The following is a 26,829-nucleotide window of genomic DNA, read 5'->3' on the forward strand; positions in this document are numbered from 1 at the left end:
TTTATGTTATGGTATTGGCGGCTTTTTTAGCTAAAATAGGCGTCACTGGTACAAGTTTAATGCGATTTTTTGACCACTTTAACGGCTTAATTTCCAAATAGCTTAGACATTTTCTAAAAAATGTCTGTGAGTGGTTTTTAAATGAGGCATATCGTTGAGAGATGGCGTCATAATTAACAAAATGGGAAATATTTATTATTTGGTTAGCTGGAACAGAAGGAGGTAGGGTAGACCGGTAGAGAGTTGGCACTTACTGACGGTTCTGAGATTGCTGAATCATCCTCGTTATTGGCTTTTAAAGTTGTCTGGTCGACAAATGAGCAAAAAAGAAACATTTTACCTTGTCATTTACATGACGCTTTAATTCTAAAAAAAATTCAAGCGTTCTAAAGGTTTGAAATGTTCACACTACAAATCCACTGTAAGCTTCTTACTCAATTTTATCAAAGGTACAGCAGTTGCGTCAATGCATTTGTTTATACTACGTGTTGTGAAATGCCACAAAAAATTCTGGTATGTAGGCCCGCATTTCAGCCGCTTATTTCTAGAAAAGATACAAGAAACTCACAAGATAAGCTTTTATGTAGTTAAGTATTTTAAAAACTTGTTAACTGTGTCTCGCACACCTTTAGCTCGTGCACTCCCCTTCGCAAGGCGGTATCAAATGTACCGGAACTTCGGTTTCCTTACAATCATTTATTATTGTTGGATATCGGTGCTGTGTTACTAATCTCAAACTCTCTAAAAATCATTCTTGTTACCATAATATTCAAGCTTCACCCGTTGTTCTCCTGAGAATTTTCCAAGTGCAGCCAAGCCAGCAGAGTATTGCAATTTTGATCAGGTTTGATCTATACTGCAACCAAATGTATTGATTTCGCAACTATTAAAAGAGATTGTTTTAAAACAAATTTGCCGCTATAACGAAGCCTCCAGGTCGGTTTATTATGCACGAGTTGTAGTAAGCATATAAGGAGTAGGCGGTTGGTCGATAAGAACATTACCCCAAGCTGATATGCTAATGTATAGTTTTATTGGATGTAGTTGGTGATCAATTTAATCACAATTTTTTTCCATAATGAACGTGTTATAGTCTTCAAAGTGAACGTTTGTGAAGAAAGACAGATGAAATTGAGGTTCTGGCATTCTAACTGTAGTCTTAGTACATAGGGAGTGCATTCTTATCACAGAATTTCTTAAGCACGACGTATTCTTCAATCGGCAAGAGTGATTGCTGGAAAAATTTGATCGTAAATCGCCAAACAACGCCATTTTGCAGTTTAGACGGTGGTGGACGAATTATCTAATCATATAACGAAGTTGTCGCCTGTATTTAGGTACCACACTGGGTCTGAAATGTTCTTGGTACAGTTTCGAAAACAAAAGAATCTTAGCAGATCTACCGGACAACCAATCCCAAACCAAGGAATTTTACAGGAATATATATTATTCTATCATTCCATGGCACAAAAGTAATAAACTTCTTACAGGGCTCCAAAAATATGATTTATACATTTTTTAACAACTGGCACATTTTATTTTAAAAACGTAAGATATTTACATAAAAAGCACAGTATTTTAAAAAGAAGACATCGAAAATAAAAACATAACAATCCAAACGTCATTAAACCAAATGATGTCAAAGAAAAAATCTAATACCAGTAAAAACCAATGGATTAGCCGAATTGTTACAATATGACAAAAGCAAGAACCATTAATATTATAGTAGGAGTATTATAAAAATAATATATGCATTCTATAATACATTCCACTATGACTAACTTATAGATTAGTTTTACAATCGTAACGTCACCGTAGGAATATTTTGTTCAAGCTGATTAAGTCTGTCATAATATGTAGAAGTAAATGTTGAGTCTCCGTCATTAACACTAAGCGTTCACACCTCCAGTGTACTCCAGGAAAATCGGCCGTCCCAAGTTATGTGACCGATGATCTAGGGTCTCAAATGGGCAATTAGCGACGTGATTCACGGAATGACTTCTGCTTCACGCGTATGGCTCGCCCATTACTAATGAGATCATCATCACACTTACGCATAGCAAAAAAGTCAAAAGCAAGTTTGCTTGCTTGCTCTTTAACACCGATTGCGCCATATTCTCATTTCCATCATTGCCACCAGATGGCGAAGGGTGACGAGATGCTTGAGGTGAGACAATTTGGATTTCAGAATCTTTTTCTTTTTTATTTTTGTTAAACTGGTCTTTTATGTGATGACTGTTTCGATGCGGATCCGACGATTTAATATCTAAAACAACATTTTAAGGATTAAACGTAGTAGTGGATTATTGAATGTTTTTCTGGTAAAATAAAACAATGAATTTATATAGCAAAACGTATATAGTTTAAGTTAAAAGTAGAAATGTTTTAAAAACATTCATAGCTCGTTGCTAAGTAATAGCATTAAACGGGGCGTAACAAGTTAAGGTCACTGAAAGTATATGGGCATGCGTTTAAAATTAGGTATCCTAAACTTGCAACTACGGTAATGCAGGGATTGTAACACTGTATGTATGGTCTACCTTTTGATGCGCCGGGATCTTTTCGGGGATGGCCGGGGTTTTGATGATCTGAAAAGTTTAATTTGACAAACTAAAATGAAATATTCAGATTCCATTTACAAACTTTATTGATTTAGAATAGACTATACTTACAATAGTTTTCCTCTTGCACTTTTATCACAAGTCGCATTGTGTTTTCATCGCAACCGGAATCTTGCTTGGTGGACGGTTTGGCTAAAGTAAAACATAAAAATGATTATATTAGGCTTAACGTGTACTGTAAAAGGTCGATACACACAAGACATAAACGTGGGCTAAATATTTATATGAAGCTTTTGATAACGTGATGGCATTGACCCGAAACGAGACATGTCGGCAAAACACTGCCTGCCAGCAAAGTAGTTGTTTGTGTTGCGTAACTTTACTGTCGAGCATCTGTGTATCAAGTCTACAAAGAACTTTCCAAAAACAACATTTATTCATCATATTGAAAAAAATAGAATCTGGCAGAGAGCCCTTAGTGAAAGGTTCAATAATACCACATTAAAACAAATCATTTGCACCCTGCCAGGACCGCAAATTACAAAACGATCACAAATGAGTTTAGGAAAAATTAAAGCGTGGTTCCGCCTCATTAGTTAAAGATTCGATCATAGATTTTTTGTTGAAAGAAACCAGTTTTTGGCCACATGGGTCTAAAGAAGATGGATGACGTTGCTTAAGTGGTGGAAATCATCTTACTGGAACAACATCGCACACAAGAATATAAGGCCTTGTCAAGCAAATACGATTAAGATAAATGAGCTTAAAAGCGAAATCAATTTGATCCCTTATCTCTTGGGTGCAAGCAAGTAATGCCTGTATCAATATGTATAGCTGCATGAGATCAGCACACATGAGACAAAGTATTTCAGTAATTTGCGTATCCTTTATTTCCAGTTTTGCTTTCAAACATTACCAGTTTAACTATTGTCACTATTTCTTACTGTGCCGAATCCCCTTTCGGTGACCGCCATGGACTAAAACGTTTACTACATACTGTAAGAAAAGCGAGAAATCCTGTCAAATGGCGCAAAACTTAAATGGTTACCAATGGGCACCTGTGTCTACTCTGAATAGAAGTACATAATTGCACTTTCACGCTTGGCCTAACTGTATTTGCTTAGTATCAAACTAAAGAGGATGAAACATTCGGTAAACCGAACAGAACTTGGGCTGACATACATCAAACAGACCTTGGGTTTCTGTTAATGTTTGTGTTATGAGTAGATCTCACCAGAATCTTGATGACGAAGCGGCGATGACAGAATTGTTTGGAGAAAAAGCGATTGCGTTTTGGAAAAACTAAAAGTTCACATAGCAGGTCTTGCGGAAATTTCCCAAACAGCTGCAATATGTGGTAAACTTGTCGATGTGGATAGCAAAAAATTACGCAATTGTTGTGTTCACGCGATAACTTCTCAACACACGCTATGAAAAGACGGAAAATTTGTGGAACGTGTTTTTGGGAGTTTACTTTTGTGCCTAGAAACTTAATGTCTACAAAGTGAGATTCTACAAATACTTGCAATAAAAAGTTATGCTATAAAAATTCCTTTAAAATTCATTCACGCTCTGCCTAATTTGAAGCAAAATGCAAATAGAGATTAAGATCATTTCTGCAGATAAAAAGGTTACCAGAAGCTCAGACCATGAGGTTGTGAGTCACTCAAGACTGCATTGTTCAAACACGAGATTCAAGAAGCACGCATTACGAAATAAAAACCTGTTAACATTCGTTCATCGTTTAACCCAAGAAAAACAAAACCTAATTAACAGAGTAAACACTGAGCTCGCATAACCGTAATCATTCCCTGTCTTTTCAACGAGTTCGTTTTTGTAACTGTTCTGAAAGAAACCGAATTCCAAAACTTTCATTGTTTCGTATAGATGTCTCGCCAGATCCAGTGCACTCGATACACGTCTGTTCAAAATTAAGAGACCCCCCAGAATAAAAAAATCCACTAAAAAGAGTGTTTGCTAACTTCCCTGCCGATAAAGGCAGCAATTTAGTTGATGCAACTGATCCACGACTTTTCTTGACACAACGTTAAAAATGAAGATAGATGAAGGCGATAACGCCTGAAATATTTGGAAAAATTCGCCAACATCATTTGGGCAGTAGACTATGTCGTTCTGCTTAAGCAGTTTTAATGGGGTCGGGGTGCGAAACGAGACTAGACAAACACTCCAATTGTCATGGAAACGACCCTACCCATCATCGCAACAGCATGCGTATCCGTTGTTCAAAGAAACTAAGAGATTTGCTTAAGGTTATATTCGGCTTCTCACTTTCAGTCGTTCGATTGTTTTCACGACTTGTACGGTTGGCTACAGGCAGTATTATGAACTGCTAACCTATGAAGTTTCCCGCTTGTAAACGTCGTCGGAAAAATTCTGCCGCAAATTCAACAGGGGCAAGGCAAGGCAAAACAAAAGAGAACATGACGACCACTTTGTTTCAAGTACGAGGCGTATAAGCTTCACTTACTATTGCAAATGCATGTTATATGAAGATGTTCCATTAAAACTTGATATTGCTAAGCGTTTAATTATATCTTCGGTCTAATCTTGTTATCTTAAAGCTTTGAGATTGGCGGTGAAAGTTCATGTTTACCACCGTGTCAGGACAAACTGAGGTATAACTTGTTAACCTCCTGCTGCGAAATGTCACCAACATTAGCACCCTTTGGCTTTACAACCATACAGCCGGGTCGTAGCAATATGGTGGTTGGTGGTATGTTGTAACATATATATTGTTTATACATCGCAAAAACTGTTTTACCTGATTCAAATAATACAAAGTACACGCACTCAAGCAAGATATTTCTACTAGTAATTATAATAGTTTATCAAATAATCGCCGGTGTAAGACGTGACGCGACACCTTATCGAAAGACACTTTATCGAACGACACTTAATCGAACGACACTTTATCGAAAGACACTTAATCGAACGACACCTGATCGAAACGACACCTGATCGAAACGACAGTTGATCGAACGACACTTTATCGAACCGAAAGTTGATCAAACGACACTTTATCGAACCGACAGTTAATCAAAACGACAGTTGATCGAACGACACTTTATCGAACCGACAGTTCAAGCAAGATTTTTGCGTGTTTCTCAAACATTGAAACAACGGGTCATTGTGATGTTCAGCTATCTGTCCATGTTTGTTTGATAAAGTTGGATTTTGTAATTTTTGAGATATTGTGATATTTATATAATTTTGCTCTCTCTCCGCATTGAAACGTATTACTCATTTACGCACCAATAACTTGACTAACTATTCTTTTTCGTTCTCTTTTCACAGCGGGGGCGCGGCGTAACAAGAAGAATTTATAGAAATGTGTCACTTTTAGAAATACCTAATTTACACTAAATTCACTTTCTTTAGTTTTACAATTATGATGTATACAGGAAGCCAGATGATGTTTCTACTAACCTGTAATAATCTCATCAGTCTACGACGCATAGGTTTCTAGTAATTAACGATTGCAAATGTGTGTGCGGGGTTGGCCACACCTAGTTTTTTTAGTAAACTCGCGAGCCTGGTTAGGATAGGGTTAAAAGATCCACAATTTATTGAAACAACTGACGATATGCACTGTTAAAAGAACGACAATTTATTAAAAGAACTGACAACATGCACTGTTAAAAGCACGACAACTGACGAAGTGCACATTTCAATCGCATTCATTTAATTACAAGTTGTGTGCAATTGCTCGAAGATAACTTTTTATGTCCATATTTGTTGAGTCATAATTTTCAACTATGCTCTTCAGCCGTTGGTTGACAGCGTCGTAGCGCTTCTTCCGAGGTGGGCCATCGATTCCAGCACTCAATTGCTCAATTAACATTTCGTTGGAACCTTGTTCCCGCTTAATTTTTTTGACGAGTCTTCGAAGCGTCGGATGGGGTAATGAGACACGCTTGCTGAACGCATTGTGCCATCCTTCAATGCTATTATTCGTTCTTGGAAGGAAGCGGAATTGGCCATTGGCCAAAATGGAAAAGGCAGCCGAGAATTTCTGCCCGAGGGAAGCTGGAAGAAAGAGCATTATATGCTGCCATTTCAAAGTCTATTGTTACGGTTTCTGGGGCTATTCCTGGTCGCTGTTGTTCCAATAAACAAAAGATGCGATTGTACACAGCTTCAGATTTGTTCTCGGTAATGGTGTATACGAGTGGCACCGTGCGATTTTCATCGACCAGCGCGTGTATCGTGTACAGCTGGTATCCAAGTGGGGCAACATCAAATGTACCGTCACAAAACCAATTAGCGCAGTTGTTCAGTATATCCAGATTCTTTTGAGATGCAAACATATAGAATTCGTTCTCATCGTCTTCCTCGATAACGAAGGCTTCTCCCCTCGGTGTATTAGCTGAGCGTGATCTTAGCTTGCTTTTCGTGAATTTCATTGTTGAAAATATTTTTCACATGTGTACGTGCTACCAAGCATCGAAGCCATTTATTTTGCGCTGTCGGTCAAGCTGGGATAAAGACCACTTTCAAGAAGCTACTTTGTGTAAAAGTCAGGCAGCGACATGCCCCTTGCTATAAAATTTTGCCTTCAATTCCTTACTCTTTGTATCTATAATGACTAGTCTAGTCTACTGTACAGACAATCTCGTACTTAGTAATTCTCGTGCGTATTCTTGTGATATCTTATTAATATGTGGGCGGGCCGGCCGCCATGCGAAATCGTACACTTTATGATACAAATATAAAATATAGATATAAAATATAAATCGTCAACTTTATGATATATACATCACAATTCATTAATGCACACCATTACAAAGACCGCACATCACAATGACTCATTGTTTCAATGTTTGAGAAACACGCAAAAATCTTGCTTGAACTGTCGGTTCGATAAAGTGTCGTTCGATCAACTGTCGTTTTGATTAACTGTCGGTTCGATAAAGTGTCGTTCGATCAGCTGTCGTTTCGATAAAGTGTCGTTCGATCAACTGTCGGCTCGATTAACTGTCGTTCGATAAAGTGTCTTTCGATCAACTGTCGTTTCGATCAGGTGTCGTTCGATAAAGTGTCTTTCGATAAAGTGTCTTTCGATAAGGTGTCGTAGTACCGGTGTAAGAAAACATGATAAACCAACAAAGAGCGAGGAAATAATGTCTGTACAATTAAGTAATTATTACTAAACTGCGGCGCCCGCATAATGGTCATTAATCGTTTTTTTGACGTCCAGTTGGCGACAAGATAATGATATTTCGCTAAATTGTGTGTAATACAGATATTCGATGACGATTTGTACCGAACAAAAATCTGATCACTTTTTCCTGTATAGTCGTTTATGGCTCAGAATGAAATAGCGCTGCAGCAATGCCTGCGGGTTTGTTCACGAGTAAGCAATATCATCATCGTCATTATAATTTTTATAAGCACTCATTTGTGTTGTATACCTAGAACAGCATTTTATAGACACAGCAAACTGTAGTTGTCCCCCATGACACTGACAAGCCTTGTATATACAGTACTCTATATAAAGCCCTATAGTTTTAGGTTCGAGAATATTACTCACATATGTAATAATAGCTTTTTCCTGGTCGAAAAACAAATCCAATTGGGGATGGACTTCGTTTCTGAAACTTTGTGGTGAGTTTGGTTTCTTTTCTTGGGTCTTTGCAACGAAGAATTCTCCTTTGACCTTTACAACAAATTGCTTATAACGATCACCACAATTAATAGTTTTATGAGAATAAAGTTCGATCGGATAACTATACAGAAGGTGAAATTCATTAGTTTGCGTATAAAACTTTCGTGTATTTTGCTAGCTTTTTTGAAAAGAATTTTAATTTTTACAAAAAAAGAAAGACCCGCGTAACTGCAATGGCCTTTGTAAATAAGCGCCTATGAGTCTGTGTCAGTGGAATTTCTCATAATTGCTTGTGCTTTCTCACAACTTTTAAGTTGGCGAGATTAGAGAAACCTAAACTATAGAGTTTGTTGAAAGACATCACTCCTTCAAAGAAAATGTTAACCATCTGCAATTCCCAAGCCCTATTTCGAGGTTACGAAGACTTGTTCAAAAATGTCAATCGCCAAAAAACCTTAGCAATGTTTATGGTAAAGTATTAGTAAAAGGATATATCTAAGGCTGCAGCGTATTGAAAGATGGAGGGTAAAGCATTGGTTGATAATCTTGATAACTTGAGAAAGTTGTTCTCGGAGATAAAATGTTTATTTTTATCATTGCTATAAACTTGGCTTCGTTATTATACAATGTGGAATAAGTAATTTATATTTAAAATTAGTTCAAAAGTAAATACGGAGTAAGTATAATAGCTTTCTAATTTACACTCACCCAGCACGCCACAGTGCTTGTATTGTTCTGCGCTTACGTTGAATAATTCCAAATATAGTAAGGAAGTGTCCCGAGAACTACTGTTGTAGTTGGCTTTATGGGGGCATAAAATATCCATCCAGTCGTTTATACGCACGTCAATCTTCATTTCTCTTTGCAATCTAAACAAACAATTCCATTATTGTTGTGAGCCACAAGTACAGCAAAGAGAATAAGGGAAGGAGAATCAGATGAATAAGGAAAACAATAATTTTTATCCCAAATCTCATGCTGGTGTTTGTTAGATGCATCATTCACGCAAATCTATACGCAAAACCTTGTGTTCTATGCAAACTTCCTTGCCTAACAGAGATACTACACGTTTTTAGTTTATCGGTCGGTGATATGATCATATTCAATTAAAACGAAAGATGTCGGAAATTTAGGGGTGCGACCAAATGTTGTGACACTTCAAACAAAAGCTTTTTACATGGCCCAAAAAACCTGTTCAAATAAGCCCTGCATACTTAGTTAATGTGATGAAAGTTTGACGTCCAGCGTTCAGAAATGCATAACACGGAAGAAATGGAAATCTGTGAACAATCACCTGAACGTATATACTTGTAACTCAAAAAGAGGTACCAAGTGAAGAAAACGCCGTTAAAGACTGCCCATAAATGTTGATATATATGTCAAAATTAAATTATTAAACAGTGTAATTTTTTTCTTCCAAATGCGACAAAAACTTATAAAACTTACCTTGGTGAAAGCATGAAAACCAATCAACATAATATCCTTTTCAAAATATACTTTTTTGACATAATTTTAAGCACTTCAGCTATGCGGTCATATTGACATACAGTTTGCTTACACTTGAAAGGGATGCGAAAAGTGGTACGAAATTTCAAATAGAAACAAATAACTTATTGACAACCTTTATCTTAATTGTTTTTACAAAGAACTTAACATTTTTCATTTTGTTTTCGACTCAAAGTTTTCCGTTATCAACAACATCTACCTTTTCATTATTGTTTGTTATGTTTAACACCATGCCATCTGAATTTCAAGTTTTCGTTTTGTTACGTAAGTTTCATGTTTTTTGTTGATTTCTTTTCTTTATAAACTCTTGCCTTCGTTTGACTTTATCTTCATTCATTATGATTACGATTACGTTTTTTCTGTTCAGTTTATTTGTCAAGGGTTGAATTCATATTTGTGAATTTTTAGATATTGGTTGTATCCTAGTCAAAGAATTCCACTCCGAAAGACAAATGCCAGCTTACCAAACATTCTCCGAGTTAAAACGCCATTTCACTTTTTGGTCTCTGCTTATCCTGAGACCGCACGAAACATGTTTGTTAAAAACCATACAAAATACGCTAAAGAAACCTCACTGAAACCTATGCAGAGGAAGCCGATTTGACACTCCGCAAACAGCCATAAGTTTAAAGAAATAACTCAGTGTTTAATCATCATTTAAAATTTATACAGTATAGATTTAACACATCCCAACACTAATTATGCGTGCGAGTATGAAAAAAAAAGTTATTTTTTGTTTGGAGAAAGTGTAAAAAATTATGCATTTTTTCGAAGCAGGAATGAAATAACCAAAATATTTCTAAGCATGGTATAGTATCAAAGATTTCGTTTTGTCTAACATTTTCAATATTGATGAAGAAAGGACAAATAAAAACACGTATGGGAGGTTGGAAAGGTGGTTAGAAAGGGTTGGAGCGTAAGGTGGAAAATGTTTAACGGAGTGGTAAACTTGAACCACCTTTAGGGTGTGTGTAACCACCTTTTCCATTTACAGCGTAGGCTACAACCCTGATGTTAATGTTGACGTTACGCAGTCCTTATACAATGATTTACAAACATTTTGCAAAAATACTGTTGTCCAGTAATTTAGAAGGGCAAGTATAATTTTAATTCAAACTTTTTAACCTCGTTTTTACCCGCAAAACTGCGTGAAAGTATAACACAATTTTTTACAAATTCCGAAAGATAAGGACAAAAATGTGCAAGTTAAAAAGAATATGTAAGGAAATACAGTAATAAGGATATCAGATCATTTTAGTACTTCCATATAACAAAAAGAAACATACGGGGACCGAACATATGGAAAAGATAGTTAATCTACCTGTCAGCTAATGATAAAGAAAATTGATTTGTTCGATAGAGAATCATTTAATCTTAATCATTCTCATAAAATTACGCAGGTGCTTTTAACCAAGTTTGAGCTTACCTGGTGATATAATAAAAACAGCCAGACTTGATAATGAATCATGATATATGAGCTTTAGATACTGGACATAACTATAAGTGAAATGGGTATATTTCTGAAAACTGCATAGAAGTGAAAACAAGTTTAAACAGCTTCTTTAGGTCTTGATAATTTTCGAGCCGATGGGCATATTAGCAATTTTACGTTGCTAGAGGTTATATCTTGTGGTAATGTGTTTCACATATTTAAAAATCAGCCAGCGCGCAATGTGGTATGTCAATGACACAATGGCCAATGGTTGTTAATTTAAACCCGTTTACAGTGTAGATAATAACGGTTTGCAGTCGTTAGAGTTTCTTAACAATCAAGTTATCGTGTACAGCTTAATTGTGCAGTCTTGATTCTTGTGGCTACAGCGTAACATGTCAATAGGTTACGAGAGTGTTTTCCAATTCGTAATAAAACCCAACACAACTTTACTGACCAAGAAATCTAAAATGCAATCAAAGTAAGATAAATAATCATTTATTAATTAAATTATAAATATATCTATACGTTATGAAACTTGTCCGATAGCCACCAAACATAAAAAGACAAAAGGTATAGGCTACAGCTACGTCTACATCGACATACATTTTCGTGAGAGAGTGGTAATAGCCCACTTAGTTCTTTTGCTCACCATGGTATAAATAAACATGTTTAAATATTGAGCAAACAAAGGAGTTGGTTCACTCGGTTGGAAAAAGGTATTAATTCCAGTCTTTCACTGAAATCTTGAAGCAAGGGATCTTGTTGTTAAACAGAAACGGCACAAGAGATGTAAATCTCTTTCCATTGTCGTTAGTCACATGATTTTAAGATCAAGTCTGCTCGAAGATTGTTTTGTTCAACGTTCGGGTGTTTGCTTAAGTTTGTATGTACAAGTGAACATTTAGACGATTCTTGTGAGAACAAAAACACAAAAAGAACAGATCGGTGTCAGATTTGCAGAGCTAACAACAGCTCCAACACTGCGGGAAATGTGTATTTTTATTAGCACAAAGACAGATTAACACAGAGAAAAAGCCTAGTCTAGAGTTGTTTTGTTTTATAAAACCGATTTCAATAGTTGATTGATAACTGCAAGTGAAAGAAAAGTGGCCATCACACAGCGTTATGTTTGCTTTAAGAAGTAATCCGATCACACTCCTTACTTCTTCGCTGGCAGGTGGGAAGCTCAAGCCAAATAAACTAGTTACGAAAAACAGACCGATTAACAAACTACAATGAAATCTACGGTGAAACATGGAAAGACTAGGCAACTTTATGCCCATTGCACGCTCTGACAATCAAATGATATAAACAGACTCACAGATCTGCTATGCTGTCATTTGCCAGGAGTTTACTTAGTCCAAAAATTGTACATTTCAAAAACAATAGATACAGTAGTCGACCAATTGCATGCTTACAACATTCTTCACTTTCACCATATTTAACCAGGTTATATCTATTTAACGCCTTGACTTTATATTAAACTTTAATACCATATAACTTAAATTTGGTATAACGTGCATTAATCCATCAAGTATTTATTCTATCATACAGCCATATTTACTAATTAGCATTTTTACTTAGTTTACTTTGTAGACCTACAACTTACTCTGGCATAATGCTTCCATCCCAGTATATTATGTGTCTTTTTCCGCTTCCTTGTACTAAAGATGCCGTGAGTATCAGCATGAGTATAACATGGACGTTTTCAAATAACATGATTTAGGCAATCGCACACTTATTTGTTTTTTACACACTTAAGACTCATAACCTGAAATGGCTGTAACGCAATGCTTAAGCTTGAAATCATCTCACAGAATAGTAGGAATAAACATAGGAAATATTTCAACATCTTTATCTACTGCAGCTATTGAACTCTTGATATTTAGGATCTTTCGTGGTGTTTCTTCAATATTTTGGATAACCTTACCGACGTTATCATCCACGCTATCTCGTATGCAACATATCGCTGTCTTCACCTCAATGTCTGTGCGCATAATCCAATTTTTTGAAAACACAACGTGGACAAAACCACACGTTCGTTTTTTCTTTTTTCCGACTTATCTGGAAAGTCCATTAGTGAAATAGCGCCAACTTGCGGACTTCATAACACATCTCGTAAATAAATATCATAAATGCATTAGAATAGCACATCCACGTAAGTGTTGTAAGTAATAGCACTAGCGCCTTTTAATGTTTAACGATTGTTGTACTGAGAGAAAATTTGCTGCTTTTCGGTCTAAGCAGAAGAGAAAAAACTTTCATTTTTTCGGAATTTGAAGATATTCACAGTAGGCTGCTACCTGTACCTGAGGAATTCAATTCAATTCTGCATTCAATGTTTGAACAGCAAGTCATGACTAACAGAAACGGGAATTATTTAAAAAACATTTATAACAAGATTGTTGGCAATTTTAATTCACCCGCATGGTTTGCAAAATATCAAATGCACTAAACCGTCCACAAATAATTATTATCCCTAAATATAAAACGTTTTAAAAACAAGGCGAATACAATGGCTAAAATGAGCACAGTAACCACAACCGGGTTTCTTCGATTCCCGTTTGGAGTAATGACGTTTGTTGACTTCTTAACTTCTGCCTGCAAAAATTTCACAAGAAAGTCGAAAATAAAAAAATAGTACGATTTAGGAAGAAATTTACTTTACAATTTAGAGACCGCATATGCCAAATGAGCGAGGTTAAAATCGGTGGAAGAAATTGTTAAATGTTATGATTAATTGAAGTAATGTTGGTATTGAAGAATGGAACCTACACGGAGTTAACATACTAGTATCCTTTGGGGGTAGTACTTTTCTTCTATTTTGACCTAAACTTTGTACATGTTTTAATCCCAAGTATATTTTTTCTTAGGTATTTTCTTATCTTGGTCTTTAGAATAAGGATGGAACAATACTTGCCTTATTGGTCGCGCCCGAGACACAACCTTTGGGAAGCGAATCCACGATGGTGGGAGAAATGATGGGACTTACACGTTTTCCTCGTAAATAATGCTTTCCTATTGAACACAAAGTCTCTAAATAACGGGTTCCTAGCGTAGATCGAACGTTTGAATAAAACAAATCACATAATAATCCAAACTATGCATATTTGGCAGTTTTTAAACTAACAAAAGTAGGCTATCCTACAATATCGTTAAGTTTTAATTTTGCTATTTCTTGTACTATAGTGAGATTATACCAGTGTTTGTACAATGGTATAAGTACGCGTACGTGGTTTCTAAATAACTGCAAACACGATACACACTAAAAAGAACAGCAAAATCATTGCTATATGCGCTGGATGTTTTAAGACAAACCTGTTTCGGTTATTTTTACTTGAAACATTTTGCCCATTAAACCTTCTTCCTTTTCAACCAGAACTTGTTCGTAATATTTGTTATGTCCGACATAATGAATTTTGTCATGAGCAATTTCGGTTACAAGCACAGTTTGTGTTTTTCCAAGCTGATGTTGATATGGTTCGTAAGATTGAAATAATTCTGAAAGTTTCTTCGTGCGCTTTTTTATCTGTAAAATGAAAAGGTTGTTGTAAATTCCCATTTTTTGATGATTTTGTCTTGAAATTAACGATGAGTACAGAAACATTCGACAATTTTACACTTACCTCCTGTCTATTTATTTGGGGCATTCTTGCAGCTGGTGTACCAGGTCGAGCAAAAAATTGATTCATGAATAAACTGGGAAATTTATACTTGTTACATAAATCCATTGTCTCTTCAAAATCCTTCAGAAGCATATTAATGAATAAAAAACTTGTAACAAACTTAGACACCAATGAAGCCATGCATTTAAGAAGCAAACAAAAAGTTACATAAAACAGTGAAAACTCAGTTGAAAATGATGTTGAAAATCGAGCGAAATTTCTAAAATTGGCAGATTATACAGTAAAATGTTTACATGCGCACTTGCCATTGCCAATGCGGTACATACTTACTGTAAAAACAGCGACTAGGGGTAGACCATACAAAGAAGTATAGTACAAACCTCTTCAGTTTCAGTTGGAAATCCGCATATGATGTCTGTGGCAATCGAAATTCCAGGAACTTTAGACCTCAAGAAGTCCACCACTGTGCAGAAATCCTCCCTTGTGTATTCGCGTCTCATTTCATACAAAGTTCGATCAGAGCCAGATTGAACAGGAATATGCATGAAGGCATAAACTCGGGGATGATTTAGGACCGTTGCAATTTTCTGTGATGATAAAACTGTATAATATACAAACCACCAAAATAGCAGATGTTAATCGTAGACAAGGCTTTTCCTTTCTAAAAATCTCGGCCATGCAGGGCAGCCCTTCTTCAACCAGCAATGAAAATATTGATAGGGCAAGTCTTACCTCCAAATGTTCCAGTATGTATGGTGGGTTGGTCATGCCTATCCTCAGCATACAACCGTCTGGGATTACTTCTACCAAATGCAGCAATAACTCGGGTAATGATGTGCCAATATCTCTTCCATATGCCCCAGTATCTTCACTGGTGAGCCAGATTTCCACAACACCTTCTGTGAAATAAATTGCGACCAGGCATTAGCGTGCACATGTGATTGATATCAAAGCAAAGTCAATAATAACACAATGTAACAAAAAAAGAAAATTTTTTTGTTCCCAGGTTCTAATCGATTTTTCCCTATTGCTTAGGACCAGTAAGTGTCGAAAATCAACTTTATTTCATATAAACTTTGTTTTTGTGGTTTAGAGACTGAAATTCTAAAATCGCAATATTTTTGAGAAAAGATATCAAAGATATGGCTAAAGAGCATCCAAGATGGATGTTAATCACTTTTAAATGTTAATATACTCTCATTCAGTCCACCTGAAAGAAAACTATGAGACTGTTACGACTTTGTTGAATGTTTTAAAGTACGATCAATATAACTGGGAAAAATTGGGAACTTTAAAATGGTAGCGTTTTTAATGGGTATGCAAGGGGGGTTCACCAAGTATCCTTGCCACCTTTGCCTTTGGGATAGTAGGGCTACCACAGAACACTACAAAAAGCAAATATGGCCAAAACGAAACGAATTTGTTGTTGGAGAGAAAAACGTAGGGCAAACTCGGTTGATTAACCCAAACAAAGTGCTTATGCCTCCCCTTCACATAAAACTTGGGCTTATAAAGCAATTTGTGAAAGCATTGGATAAAGGTGGTGACGCATTCCAGTTTCTGAAGAACTTGTTTCCTGAACTATCAGAAGCTAAAGTAAAAGCTGGTGTATTTATTGGCCCACAAATTAAAAAGATTCTCAAGTCAAATGATTTTATCCAAATGCTTAATGATGTTGAAAAGAAGGCTTGGGATAGCTTTGCAGATGTGGTGAATGGGTTCTTGGGCAATAACAAGGAAGACAACTATGCCGAACTCGTTGCCAATTTGGTAAAGTCGTATGGAAACATGGGGTGCAGAATGTTCATGAAAGTACATATGCTTGATGCTCACTTGGACGAGTTTAAAGACAATATGGGAGCTTATTCAGAAGAACAAGGGGAGCGATTCCATCAAGACATAACAGATTTTGAAAGGAGATACCAAGGGCAATATAACGAAAGCATGATGGGAGATTATGTCTGGGCCTTGATGCGGGAAAGTGATGTAGAGTACAAAAGAAAATCCCGCAAAACATCCCATTTTTAACTGATTTTATACTTGAACTGTTTTAGCCTGAAATATTTATTTAGTTTTGCATTTAACATTTAATGATGGTATTGATTCGGATACAGTTGATACATTTATGTGCAAATTTCCATGTACCAAATGCCTGTGCTTTGTGATTTGATTTTAATAACAAAAATTCTAATTCGTTGCCTGTTACTAGGCAAACTCAGAATTAACCCTTTGCCAGACAGAAAAATAGCCAAAAGTTGGCTGTAATTTGCTTTGCGAAAAAGCAATCGATAGCCTACGACTAGCGCGTCAGAATATTTAGTAAATACATTGATAGAATATAACTTCTTAGTCGATGCCAAGCGATTAAAAATGGACTTACAGCGATCAAAGACAGTTTAGTAAATATCCATTTCCTATAGGGTAAATCAGTATAACCATGCACAATATTGCATATACCAGCAAATTCAAAAAATTACTCTCCTAACCACAAAATCAATGTTTGGAATGAACTATATTGATTTTTGGAGGTTTCTAGGTGAGAGAGATCAGGAAATATCAATTAGAACCCGGGAACAAAAATCGTGTTACACAGTGTAATCAAAGCACTTCAACATCATATGAGGAAACAAAGGTTCAAAAAACGTTACAAATGTGTTTTTCAAAATAATGTTTAACTTAGGACATTGAAATTTGAAAAACACAACCGGTGATCAAGATAGTTAGTTCACTATGGGTCGTATGCAGAAAGTTGGATTGACTTAATATCCGGTTAAATACACACCACCAGCAGTCATGGTACAGAACAGGCTAGATGCCTATTTGTACGTCAGTTTTACAGTGCGATCTATAATGACAGCAGGCATTTCTGATTGATGACATCATGTCATAGATTTTGAAACTTCTGCAATGGAGCAACAATTTCTCAGAAGAACGAATAATATTATTACTGTTGCTTAGGATTAGGCACCAGCTGCTCAGCTGATGTCATTTTGACAAAACTGAATCTAGGACCAAGTTAATTGAACTTTCTGCATACAATGCTATATCTTGTTAACCTTCAAAAGATTGCTTTGCACGTTCCACAATTTCGGATATTGGGTAGCTTCCTAATTCCCCTCTTGCATGCTTTGTTTTACAATAAGTGCATGCATTAAGACACCTACACGTTTAAATGAAAGTTAAATAAAATGTAAAAATATTCAAAAATCAAAATACTATGATTAATTTATTTGAACTTTCAACATTCATATTACAAGTATTCAGTGCATAAGAAGAAAATTGCAAATAATTTAATTAATAAATTACTTTACTACGACACTATTTTAACCACAATTCTCTCACATTACCAGTTCATGTTGATCCTGATCGAAAGCTAAACTATCAGATAAACGGTAAACAGCAGCAAATAATGCACAACTTTACCCAGTGTTTATGCTAATGATTTCAATTAAAGGATTTCGGCGAATCTTCGGCAAAGAAAGAGATGCCCCACCAACTTTCTTGGAGTTGACCTTCTTTTGTCCCAATAATCTAACAGTGTTTCCTTAAATTTGATATAGAGAAGGCTTCATAAAATTTTCATATCAACAATTAAACATATAATCATATACACAGCATTCCTACAATGGTTTTGCAAAAAACTAAAGCATGTATGAGACATAATGAAGCTCTAAGTAAATGTAATATTTTACAACAAGTTTTCCCAGAAATTTAATTCCACCTTTTAAAGTTTCCTCTACCACTTCTACCACTCTGTCTATCTGTTGCACACCAATCAGAGATAGACCTTTGATATATTCTTGCCTTGGGGCTCCTTGCGGCACACAACCCGCAACCACCACGGGTTTACCCATCTTGTGTCCTTTTCTGAGAAGTTGCAATTAACTAACTTTGATAGAAAAGCCGACTTACTTTTAACGACTACACAAACTTATATAGCATAAATCAGTCTCATAATTAAAAAATTAAAGACTACTCACTACAAATTGAAATTTAAAAAGTATCACATTGGATTGTCCCCAACTAGGGCAATTAAAGTTTAGATTTAGTCAAATAAATAAAAAGTTAGTATTTGCATGTTCGTTTGTCACTTCATGCGCAAGTGAACATCCAAGCAGTAGCGCTTAATAGCATAGTACGAGTTACTGTATGGACAAGCCTATCAAATGACACTAGACTTCAATGACCTAAAATCATTTAGACTTCAACTTCACAGCCCATAGAAACAACTTACTCTACCATATTCCTAAAGTGATCTTCAGCAGGATTTTTTACAGTGCAACTGTTTAAAAGCCATAGGTCTGCCATTTCACATGCATCTATGTGATAAAAAACAAGGAACTCAATTAAGGTGACACTTGATTATAAAGCTTGTCAAGCTTACTTGAAAAAAGAGGTCTGGTTTGGATACGTATGTACTATTAGTGTACAGGTATTTTAAAGTGTGGGTAAACTGTGGTCAGCAAATAGCATTTGTGTAGCTAATATATATTTTTAATGTGCAAGTATTCTGTCAGACGCCTCCAACATATCACACAACTGACACAAGTTAATGTTACTTTCACACAAATAGCTCAAATGAAAAGAGATTATGAATGTAATGCCTGGCACGGGAGCACGACATATGGCCGCGGGAAAGTGGCCGCGAACAAACTCACCGGGGTCAACTGAACGTGACGTAAATTGACCGCAGACAAACTGACTGTGACATAAACTGGCCGGCGATCAAATTAACCGTCGATAAATTGGCCGGCGATCAAATTAACCGGCGACAAATTGGCCGTCAAAAGGTCAAAATTTTAAACTCGGTAGTATATGATATGTAAAGTAAATATTTGTTTGTAACTATTTCCTTTGTTTTTAACAAAATTGTTTTTTATTTCAATACACATTGAAACGTTTATTGAAATAAACAGAAGTGACTAAATAGTGAATTAGAATTTTGACCTTTTGACGGCCAATTTGTCGTCGGTTAATTTGATCGCCGGCCAATTTATCGACGGTTAATTTGATCGCCGGCCAGTTTATGTCACAGTCAGTTTGTCTGCGGTCAATTTACGTCACGTTCAGTTGACCCCGGTGAGTTTGTTCGCGGCCACTTTCCCGCGGCCATATGTCGTGGAACCGCCTGGCACCTGCTTGCAATCTAAGTAAACTTGGCGATCTTAGTGGTCTTGGTCATGACATAATCAGTGTGATTTGAAGATATGTTTTGTTCTGGTAAAACTGTACCAAAGAGGAAGTAAATACAACAAAAAACTTACCAGTGATATGGTACCCATATGAAGCCAACTGTCCTGCCATATATTCAGAATCTGATGAATTGTGAGTACAACCCCAGGTTTTCAAATAAATGCTTTGTGTTCCAGGTATATTACTACATACAAAAACACACTAGACAACAAACAACTTCTAAAGTTTTGTGTAACAATAGGTAACTACAACACACAATGTTAAAAAAACAGCAAAGAAAGGGATAACATATTACATACATAAATAAGGCATACACATAATTAATATACTGTGTATCTAGCCATTCAAAAAGCAAATTACAAACGGACTGGATTCAAACATTGTTAAAAACTATAAAAAGAAGTGCATATTGGTGTATTTACAAATCAGCCCTATTTAAACAAACTTGATAATTTTTAATTACCTTTGGATTAGACCATTATTTTCTGATTGCAAGCTTGTGTTGGAAATGGGCCTTTCTGTTTTATTTTTTAATGGATTATGTGAACGCATTCGAACAAAGTTTGGTTGCGATGTCTGGCGAATTAATACTTCATCTTGATTTACCAAATCTTCAATGTCATCAAGGCCCGCAAAAGTTTTAGATGGCATATTTCTAATTCTATAATGATTAAACTGCAGCTATGTAAAATGAACCTAATTTACAGCATGGAAGAACATTGGCTAAAAATAAAAATTTGAATATAATGTCATTAAGATATTTGTTAATAAATGTTGTCTACAATTATAAAATGAAATAAAATAAATACACAAAATGGAGTAAAATGCAATGTTTTTTAAAATTAGTCACAATACAAATAGAAGTCTGGTAACAAGTTCCATCAAACGTAATAAATTTTACATAATATTTAAAACTGATCTGGCAATTAACAGCAAAGGCACAAATTACAAAAAAATTACCACTTTCACAGTGATATTATGAACCAAAGTGCTTAACATAAAGCAGTAATATTTTTAAATGTATGTTATACAGAAACTGTGGAAGGCCACTCAAAACATGAAATAATGTATATATGGTATAGGTCACATTTAACCAACCATGCTATCAGTACCAGCCGTAATGTATCACAAAATCAGTTATTTTTGAAATGGTAACCAACTTGACATGGTCTTAAAACACATTTTCGTATTCTGCAATAACTAAAAGTGTTAAAATTCAACCGCACAAATTCCCATTCACAACAGAATTCCAAATACAATAGTAATTACATGCTATTACTCTCTTTTCCATTCTGTGAGTTAACTTCTTTTAACTGATTTGTTTTTTCATCAATAACCAATCTTACATTGCTGCGTGGAGAAGAAACTTGATGATGAAACATGGGAGAGGAAAACTTTTCAGATCCGTATGTAGGTAAATTGATTAGTGACTGGTCTGTAGGAAAAGAATTGCCAGCATTAGGATACAAATGACCACCGGATTCCATCAGTTCCCGGCCAGACTTATAACCCCAATAGGGTATCACCTGGTTGCTCACTACTGAATGGTTGCCAAAACTTGAAGGCTTTCTGAAATATTTCTGCCAAGAGTTGGATAACTCACGTTCCACAATGCTGCTTACGAAGTTTCCTGTTTGTGCAATGATGGGTGCATTTGGAAAAGTAACCTGGTTTTCTTTTTCAGACACCAACTTCATTATTTGGTTCAGCTTTACATCAACATTTTTCAAATAATCCGTAAGGTGAGTAGAAGAAACTTGTTTCTGACTAGGTTGTTTGGTATTTGGCAAAGACAAGTGGTTGCTGTCATTTTCAAGGTCATCATCCTTTACCCAGTTATTGTAAGTAATATCCGCATTTCCATTTTGTCTTGCGTAATCAATGCCTAGGTTCACTGCTTCCGATTCTAGACGGTATTTAATGTCCTGCAACAGTCGTCTGGTATTGTGGCTTCCAACATTTTGCTCTGTTGTATGTAATGACTTATACCATGATGCATCTTGAACATTTTTCTTGCGTAATGACTGCTGTTGCCTGTGCAAAAATTCCCTTGCTTTTTGCAATCCATCTTCATCTTTCTCCCATGTTTTCTTGGAAATATCTGCTGCAAGTGGTGCCTCTGGAAGATTACGAGTGCCAATTTGAACATGACCTTTAGTAGAACACTGTGTCTGCACATTCAGGTCCTCTAATTGCAAATCTTTTTCTAGATGATATTCGCCCAATCTGGAAAAATTGGAATCACGCTTAAGTTCAGAAATAGTTTGAACAAGTTTTTCTTGTTGTGTTTTTAGATTTTGTAGTTCATTTTCCATAGATTTTACAAGGCTTCCATTACTTGGTATAGCAGATCCAGCAGTATCCAGTTTTTGCTCAACGTCAAAGATGGAACTTTGAGGTTTTAGCTCGTGCTCCAAATTTACCAACCTCTGTTTTTCTGATTCTAGTTGTTCTCTCTTGCGGGCAAGCATATCTTGATCATTTCGCAATTCGCTTACGGAAGTTTTGTATTGTCTAGTAATATTTACTATTTTGGCTTCATTTTCACTTTTTATTCTTCTGACTTCGTTGTCAAGATCCTCTTGTAAATGCAACCGCATCTTTGTTACCTCTTCCTCATAACGTTCATTATTGTTCTTTGTTAAAAGTATTAATTTTTCTTTATGTTTCTCATTCAAACGCTCTATATCACGTTCATGTTGTTCTGAAAGAGCATTTGATTTTTCTTTAAGAACTTCTCGCAAATGTTTGTCATGTTCATCTGCAATAGTATGGGCCGTATTCCGAAATCCCTGCGTCTGCTGTTTCTGTTGATTATATTCAACGTCAAGGTTTCGTTTCAAAGCATTTAGATTCATTTCATGAGATGATTTCAACTTTTTCGCCATTTCATCTTCTTCAATGGTAAAGCAAGCACGCTGTTCCTCCTCCATTTTCTGTAATTGTTTCTGATGCTCGATTTGTAATTCATTCATTTTTTGCTGTTTAATGTTTTCAAGTCTTTGTTTTTCCTCAAAAAGTTCATCATCTATGCTCTTTTGCAAATTAGCAAACTCTTCTGACTTATGAGTTGCCTTTGCACTCGCAATCTTCAATTTAGCATCTTCATTTATTCTAAAAATTTCTTGGGCAGTCTCATTGTCAATATTGGATTTAATTTTTTCTAGTTCTTTATCTTGTTCAAGTTTGAGAATATTCTGCTGCTCTTCGAGTTCTTTGGCATTCTGAATTCGAAGCCTATCCATGATCACTTGCCTTTCTTTTTCAATCTTAGATTTTTCTTTTTCAATATCAACTTCCATTTGGTGGCGTAGCTTTGTCAGCTCTGCATCTTTTTCTTCAACTTTTGAAGGTGTTTTTATTTCAAGTTTTGAGAGAGTGTCTTCAGCAACAAGTGGTTTTTCATCACCATTGGATACATCATTAGTTTTGTTATGAAGCATACGTTGTTCTGCTGCTTTCACAGCAGCCTCTCCAGCCAAAGTGTGAGCTTTTAAAGAAAGTGAGAGTGATGTTGATTTGTCATTAATTTTAGATGGTGAACTGTCTACTGGCTCTAATTGTTCTACGCCAAAAATATTATTGCCTAACTTTCCACTAAACCCAAATCCACCCCCTGCATCCTCACTATCAGAATTTGATGAAACATTCATGTTTTCAATTTTCTTGTCTTCTTCATTGTTTTCCACATCACTTTCACCATCCTCATTGTCATCATCATCTGACGCTTGATACTCTAGACGTGATTGCTCCAAATCTTGTGTCTTTAAATTGTCAAGATTAATTCTTCCCAGATCAGATGTGGTACCAAGCGAACTTGCAGTAAACTGAAAGGGATCGTTTATTTTTGGAACAGTGCCTAAAATGTTTGATCCTGGGCCAACTGTAGAAATTTTGACAGAGGAAGGTAGTTTAGTTCCAACACCCTTTAACGGAGCTAAACCACCAGATTTTGCAAGTGCATTATTTGACGGCTCATAGCCAAGTGATCCTGAATTCTGAAGCAAATCAGGCGTTTTAAGAGGCGCCAAGTTATCTGTCACTTTCAAATCAGAAAGTTGTTGTTTATTCTTTTTCTTTTTATCTTTTTTCAAACCTTTTTCCTTTTTCTTGCTGCCACTATCAAGAGATGTAGTAGATATTTTTAATCTGTCCTTTTGTCGTTCCTCAATCACCATAGCTCTGTAAAACTCATCACAGGGATGATCCCAAATACTGTCACCTGTTTCAAAATTAAAGTAATAAATGTCACCAGTTGTATCTTGGCAAGGTTTCCAATGGGATGGCAAAGGTGCATTAATGCCTTCTCGAGCAATCCACAATAACTCTGGTTCCTTTCCAGGATCCAGTCCAATTACTCGAGCATACTCAAGAACTTCTTCTTCAGCTGGAACGTAGTTTTCATCATAGTCTTCTTCAAGTATTATTTGGTCGTTCATAGCTTTGTTTATGTTATATATTTATATGGCTAGGGTTAGGCTATTTTGTGAACAATTATTATATAGTAAATAATTCTTTTAAGAACATAAAAACTTTAAATCCAAAAATAATTTATGCTTATTCACTATATTTTATTACAGTTAATTGCAAATATAGTTTGGCAACGAATTGTACGACTAATACATTCACCAATTAAACCATGTTCAAGGCATAATCAATCTTGTGCAACGTTTTTTGGCTTGTTCACAAGTTTTGCTTTAAACTTATCGGTAATTTTTCCAGTTACAACTAAAAATGTCCAGAGCAGGAAAACTGCTCTTGTAAAGAGCGTTGCTCAGCATTGAAAAAAAAACAGTGTCACTCCAGCTTAAGGTCTCCCATCAAGGAAAGAGTATGTTTGTTTTGCAGCTCTTTTTAGTATTTAAAAAATATTTTCATCCCACTGAATTTTTCAAAACCAATTTCATTCGAATGTTGCAAATTTCTAGAGTCTCTCTATAATCTCATCAGTCACCAGTTTCACTTACCATTGTTATCAGCTTAAAACACAAAGTATTTAAATCGAACAGCCATCACTTAGTTTTGATTTCTTTAGTGTTGCGATTTGTTTATTTTTCACTACTAACTTTGCGCAGCAAAAGTTGTGCGTGAAATTAGTCTGAAAGCATTCATTTTTTACTAACTACATTAAATTATAATCGTATGGAAGTCCAAAACTATAAAAAATAAACTATAAATAAAAAAACTATAAAAATTTTAATCCAACCATTAGTATCTATTTCATGCATCCACAGTGTTGTTTTTACAAACAAAAGAGCAAGAAACAAGTAACTCTGAAAAAGAAGTACACTCTTGGCTTGAGATCTCTCCTAAAAAAAAGAGCTCGTTCAATTTTGAGTGCACTTGTGTCCAGTTCTGCTATATGTATTATTCATTTGCCATAGTGGAAAGTATGACAGATGCACACATGAGGTTCATCAACGCGCACGCCGATTTACAATAAAAAAAGAAAAGTTGGTTGTTTGAACAAAGAATTGAGGCTTCAGTGCAAGTCATAATGCCAAAATTTCCGTGTTTGCAAAAACTGCCAAATTCTGCAGTCTGGAAAGTACAGCAATTGTCGACAAGAAAATTTACAAAGACGCAAATTTGGTATGATGGCACGCAGTCATGTACTGAGGCTTCACTAGAGTCAGTCATTATATAATACACTAAGTAATACACACATTTTGTTGTTAAAGTGCAACCACCAATCGCCTGCATCATGATTTAGCCTAATAGTTCCAAATGAATCAAACCACATTTTACGGAAAAAATGAGTAACTGTTGTGATAAATATATCACTTAATGTAATATAAAATTGTTTATTACATAGAATTCTCATCTATGGAATCAGTGAAGCATAACGTGACGTAATCGATTGTTCCCTTGTCCGTGCATTTTGTTTTACTCAGTCTCTTTTCAGTCGTACGTTCAACGCCGCAACATGTCTCTGTGCTGTTGCTGTTATAATGTTCTATCTTGATGTAATCGTTCAAAGAAGCTTCAAATATAATCAGATTATACAGTTATCATTCCTGTGTCATTATTGCTGAAGTCTATCAAAGTTCACTGTTAAGATATACACAAGGAAACAGACTTTGTAGTGTAAGTGGGTAAACCTTTCAGGCAAAGGTACCAATATACCACCTTTCATTACAAACTGATGCAGCCGAGTGAGGACGAATTGACGATAAAAAAAAAAGACATTTCCATTACAAGTGTGGTGGAGCCGAAATCGCTGAGAACTACGCTTTTCTTTGGGGAACAACCTATGAACAATTAAATTTGAGGTTGAGAGAAGTCTAGTGATCTCAGACTAGAAGTTTCGAAGATATGTATCGTCTAAAACCCATGCAACACTCATTGGATCTAGCCGACAGACATCTCGACAATATGACATTCGAACAAATCAACTACAACGACTGTGACGATGAATCGCCTGGACTTCAACCAATTTCGAATGCAAGAATGACCGACGAACAAAGCACTCCAGTGAAAACACTTTGTCGGTATTTGGACATTCCGTAATGATTTTTTGTTTGTTTTTTTCTCTATGTAGTATATATTATAGCGCTATTGTGTAGTTTACCTTAATTGATGGTGGCTTAATTGCCATACTCTCTAACGGTTCAACCATGCCGGAGAGAAATTTTTCTTTGTGTTATTTTGTTATGCTTTAAAACATAGCGGTTGTTCTCGAAGGTTAAACAAATGCCCAAGGCTAACACCGATACACTATGTTGAATGTCAATTACAAAACGTATTTGACTAATTTTATATATATTTTGTAAAACGCGTATTTCCAAGTGAAATATTCACACAGCTATACTGGTAAAACCAGATGCTGAAATCGCGTGAGCATAAGAGAATTACATACTACAGTTGTTTACGGAAATCGGC

General features: G+C 35.8%; 3 protein-coding genes across 3 annotated transcripts; all 3 read right to left on the reverse strand.

Moving 5' to 3' along the window:
* Window positions 1-1,426: 1,426 nt before the first annotated feature.
* On the reverse strand, window positions 1,427-12,939 carry LOC143452874 (ephrin-A1-like). Its single transcript, XM_076954013.1, has 6 exons — window positions 12,738-12,939; window positions 8,896-9,056; window positions 8,113-8,238; window positions 2,673-2,753; window positions 2,541-2,588; window positions 1,427-2,266 (listed from the first exon to the last, which is right to left on the reverse strand). The coding sequence occupies exons 1-6, from the start codon at window positions 12,845-12,847 to the stop codon at window positions 2,007-2,009; spliced, it is 786 nt and encodes a 261-aa protein (XP_076810128.1). The 5' UTR covers window positions 12,848-12,939; the 3' UTR covers window positions 1,427-2,006.
* A 579-nt stretch (window positions 12,940-13,518) lies between these two features.
* LOC143452871 (threonylcarbamoyladenosine tRNA methylthiotransferase-like) lies at window positions 13,519-20,687 on the reverse strand. The gene is made up of 12 exons (XM_076954010.1): window positions 20,411-20,687; window positions 20,019-20,131; window positions 18,989-19,073; window positions 18,476-18,621; window positions 18,178-18,298; window positions 17,811-17,914; window positions 15,487-15,653; window positions 15,135-15,341; window positions 14,755-14,874; window positions 14,447-14,657; window positions 14,045-14,146; window positions 13,519-13,725 (listed from the first exon to the last, which is right to left on the reverse strand). The coding sequence occupies exons 1-12, from the start codon at window positions 20,596-20,598 to the stop codon at window positions 13,580-13,582; spliced, it is 1,710 nt and encodes a 569-aa protein (XP_076810125.1). The 5' UTR covers window positions 20,599-20,687; the 3' UTR covers window positions 13,519-13,579.
* On the reverse strand, window positions 20,671-25,708 carry LOC143452868 (uncharacterized). The gene has a single exon (XM_076954007.1). The coding sequence runs from the start codon at window positions 24,384-24,386 to the stop codon at window positions 21,213-21,215; it is 3,174 nt and encodes a 1,057-aa protein (XP_076810122.1). The 5' UTR covers window positions 24,387-25,708; the 3' UTR covers window positions 20,671-21,212.
* Between the last annotated feature and the right edge of the window lie 1,121 nt (window positions 25,709-26,829).

The sequence above is a fragment of the Clavelina lepadiformis genome, chromosome 4, assembly GCF_947623445.1.
Source record: "Clavelina lepadiformis chromosome 4, kaClaLepa1.1, whole genome shotgun sequence".
Lineage (NCBI taxonomy): Eukaryota > Metazoa > Chordata > Ascidiacea > Aplousobranchia > Clavelinidae > Clavelina > Clavelina lepadiformis.